At 62.4% G+C, this 3,174-nt stretch overlaps 2 protein-coding genes across 2 annotated transcripts in view; both read right to left on the reverse strand.

Moving 5' to 3' along the window:
- SDRG_01407 (CMGC/MAPK protein kinase) overlaps positions 1-1,718 on the reverse strand; it is a gene marked incomplete at both ends in the record, with an annotated part of 2,840 nt that extends 1,122 nt beyond the window's left edge. The window contains one exon of the mRNA XM_008606931.1: positions 18-1,718. Within this exon, the coding sequence (XP_008605153.1) occupies positions 18-1,718 (1,701 nt within the window). The remainder of the gene's footprint in view (positions 1-17) is intronic.
- Positions 1,719-2,407: 689 nt separating this feature from the next.
- The window catches only part of SDRG_01408 (CMGC/MAPK protein kinase), a gene marked incomplete at both ends in the record, with an annotated part of 3,138 nt that continues 2,371 nt past the window's right edge, over positions 2,408-3,174 (reverse strand). Inside the window, one exon of the mRNA XM_008606932.1 lies at positions 2,408-3,139. Coding sequence (XP_008605154.1) covers positions 2,408-3,139 — 732 coding nt within the window. The remainder of the gene's footprint in view (positions 3,140-3,174) is intronic.

Here is a 3,174-nt window from a genome sequence, read left to right on the forward strand (position 1 = left end):
TTCTCTTTCGAGAGCACCGTCTTGGAGAGCGGCATAACGACGGCAGAGAGCGGGCGCAGCGTCGGCGTCACCGCGTCCGGGTCCTCCGAGTCGGACCCGGTCGTCGCCTCCTTTTTGGCCACGTTGGTCTCGAACGAGATGCTGAGCTGGACACGGCCGCACGAAAACTTGGTTTCGGAGGCTGAGAGGAGCGTGTACCACTGCGGCACCGCGCCGCGCGCAATGTCGCTGTGCACGACGCTCTCCCGCACCGAGCGCGAGCTGCTCGCAAGCGCAAGGAACGGCGCGAGGTTGACTTTGGCGACACCAATGAGCTCTTCCTTTGTGCCCTCGTCGACATACCCCCACGCTTCGATGAGCATGAAGCACGGCTTGCCGCGGTTGAGGCCCTGGAACGCGAGCTCGTGCGGCGAGTCCCACACCGGGTCCGGCGACGACTCGAGCGTCGAGCAGGCCGTTTTGCTCACGCAGTTGGCCGACGACGTCGGTGCATACACGTTGGTCTTGCCGTCGACGATGAGCCGGAGCCCGAGGAAGATGCGGCGCTGGACCACGACGCCGGTGTCGTCGTCGTCGCTGAGGCCGCCAATCTGCTCGCCGCGGAGGACGTGCACGTGCACGACGCCGGCCGGGTTGTCCTGGCTGGTGTTGCCAATGACTGACGCGATCGGAAGGCTGAGGCTCGACGTGGCGTTGCAGCCAAAGACCGCCGAGGCCGCGACCGGGTCGGCCGTGATGGTGAGGCTCTTGACGCGGCCGTCGGGCGCAAACTCGATCGTGTGCTGCCACTGCTGCGTAAACTTGCGGTTGTTGTGCTTGTTCTTCATCGTCTCACGGCCGGCGATGACGGCAGTCGAGCCCTGCGCGGCCTGCGCAATGTCGGTCACAAAGAAGGACGTGAACTCGACCGTCTCGTACAAGATCGAGAAGAAGTGCAAGACGCCGTCGAGGCCGTGGTACTCGCCCCAGAACGGCACGGTCGGCGCGTAGTTGCTCGTCAAGACCACGTCGCGGCTGAGCTTGGGAAAGAACTGCGGCGACGACGAGTGCGAGATGAGGAGCTTCCGAAACGCGCTGTAGAACGAGCGGAGGTCGACTTGGGTCGGCGACGCCTGGAACGACACTGTGGCTTCGAACGTGCCGGATGATTGCTGCGTCGTCAAGTGCGGCGGGTGCGAGATGCCTTCGTCGATCGCTGCCTGCATCATCTCGACCCACATGTCCTTCTCGAGCTCTGTCGTGCAGCACAGATGAAAGTGCTTGTGGCCTTTTGTCTCGATGAGAAAGCCATGGGCCTTGCCATAGTTTTCCGGCAAAACGCGCGTGATGATCATGCGGCCACGGAGATTCCGGCCGCTGCGCGCTTCGTCCTTGGTGTTGTAGTACGTGAGGCTCGCGCCGTCAAGCACAAGGTAGCGCTCTTCCCAGCGCGGAAGCCAGTCGCCCTTCTTGCGCACGTAGCCCTCCCAGTGCACCTCGTGTGCTGGCGGGCCACGCACCGACTTGAGCTCGGACGCGGTCGACGTCGTGGATGCTTGGCGCGTGAGGCCCGTCATGGACGACGTGCGCTCCGATCCATTGACCGACGACGTGCTGGACGGCGCCGGCGGCAGCGACCCCCCGCCGCTGAGCGCCCCCAGCAGCATGTCTCGTCCGTGCTCGGGCAGGTCCTTCTCGCTGATGCCATTGGCGGTGCTAGCAGGTCCCGATGTACTCATGAAGGCGGCGAAGCTCTACGAGGAAGGGTTCCATGAGGCTCCTCACCATGGCCATCGTCGTCGTCACCTCGAGGGCAGCTGGTGACAGGGTCTCTAGTGTCGTGGAGCCAAGTGGGACCGGTACAGGAAATTTAATTACCCACTCTGCGGTGGCAACGCCTTGCCATACAAACGCCAAATCACTTTGCCGTATTTTTTTAGCCACCTTATGTTCGTCGTTTTTAGCTGGCGTCGGGGCGTTATCGCCGGCCGCTGGGCGTTTGTATACCGAGCCGAGCCGACGCCCGAGGTCCATGCGCCCAGCCCGTCGACGCCGGCCATGGAGCCATGGACGAAGATGAGCATGAGGGGATGAGGACGTATGGATGATGATGGAGGAGGAAGAAGGGAGAACGAGGTACGCGCGGTGCGAGGTGCTAGCGTTGTGACGCCGAGGCTCCGTGGAAGCATCCGCCACATGCCACGATGGTTTCATCCAACATGCGCATAGATGGTCAACAGCGAGATGTGCATGGACGCTGCTACGGAACGCAAAGATGCATGGACGCCGCATGCCCTCGGACGCGCCCGCATGCCTTCTTCGACCTGCATGCCATCGACCCTCGCTGGTTGAGCAGAGGCTTGCAAGATGATGCAGATAGGTACTACGATCAACTCTACTACATACTACGATATGGACTACATCTCTATTACACGGTCGTGGCGGCCCGGCGGAGGCTCTTGTTGAGGACTTCGGGGTGGAAGGCGCAGACATCCTCAAACATGAGCTCTTGCAGCGCGTCCTTGGTGAGCTCGGCGTCTTCGAACGCAAAGTCGAACGGACCGTTCACGCACGTCTGCTCGACCGACGGCTCGCGGATACCCGCGAGGTACGGATGCCCCAGGGCGTCATCGACAGTGATGCGCTCGCGCGGGTTGAAGACGAGCATCTTGGCGAGGAGGTCGAGGCAGAGCGGCGACGCGCGCGGGTACAAGGAGGCTAATGGCACCGGCGCCTTCTTTGGCTGCTTGAGGATGAAGCGCTTGGCGCGGTGGTTGGTGATGAACGCCATTTGCGTCTCGTCCGTCGGCGTCCCGACCACCTCGAGGATGATCTTGAGCTGATGTAGAAAGTCCGACCCAGGAAAGAGCGGCCGCCGGCCAATCATCTCGGCCAAGATGCACCCGATCGCCCACACGTCCATGGGCTTGTCGTACGCCGACGTCAGAAGCACCTCGGGCGCACGGTACCAGCGCGTCACGACGTACTCGGTCAAGGCCGCGTCCGGCGGGAGGTCGTAGATCCCGCGCGCGAGGCCAAAGTCGCAGAGCTTGACGTCGCAGTCCGAGTTGACCAGAATGTTGCTCGGCTTCAAATCGCGGTGCAGCACGTCGGCCGAGTGCACGTACTTGATCGCGACCAGCATCTGGTACAAAAAGTACTGAATGTGGTCGTCCGTGATCGACTGGTTCGAGT

Source organism: Saprolegnia diclina (genome assembly GCF_000281045.1).
Source record: "Saprolegnia diclina VS20 unplaced genomic scaffold supercont1.3, whole genome shotgun sequence".
NCBI lineage: Eukaryota > Oomycota > Saprolegniomycetes > Saprolegniales > Saprolegniaceae > Saprolegnia > Saprolegnia diclina.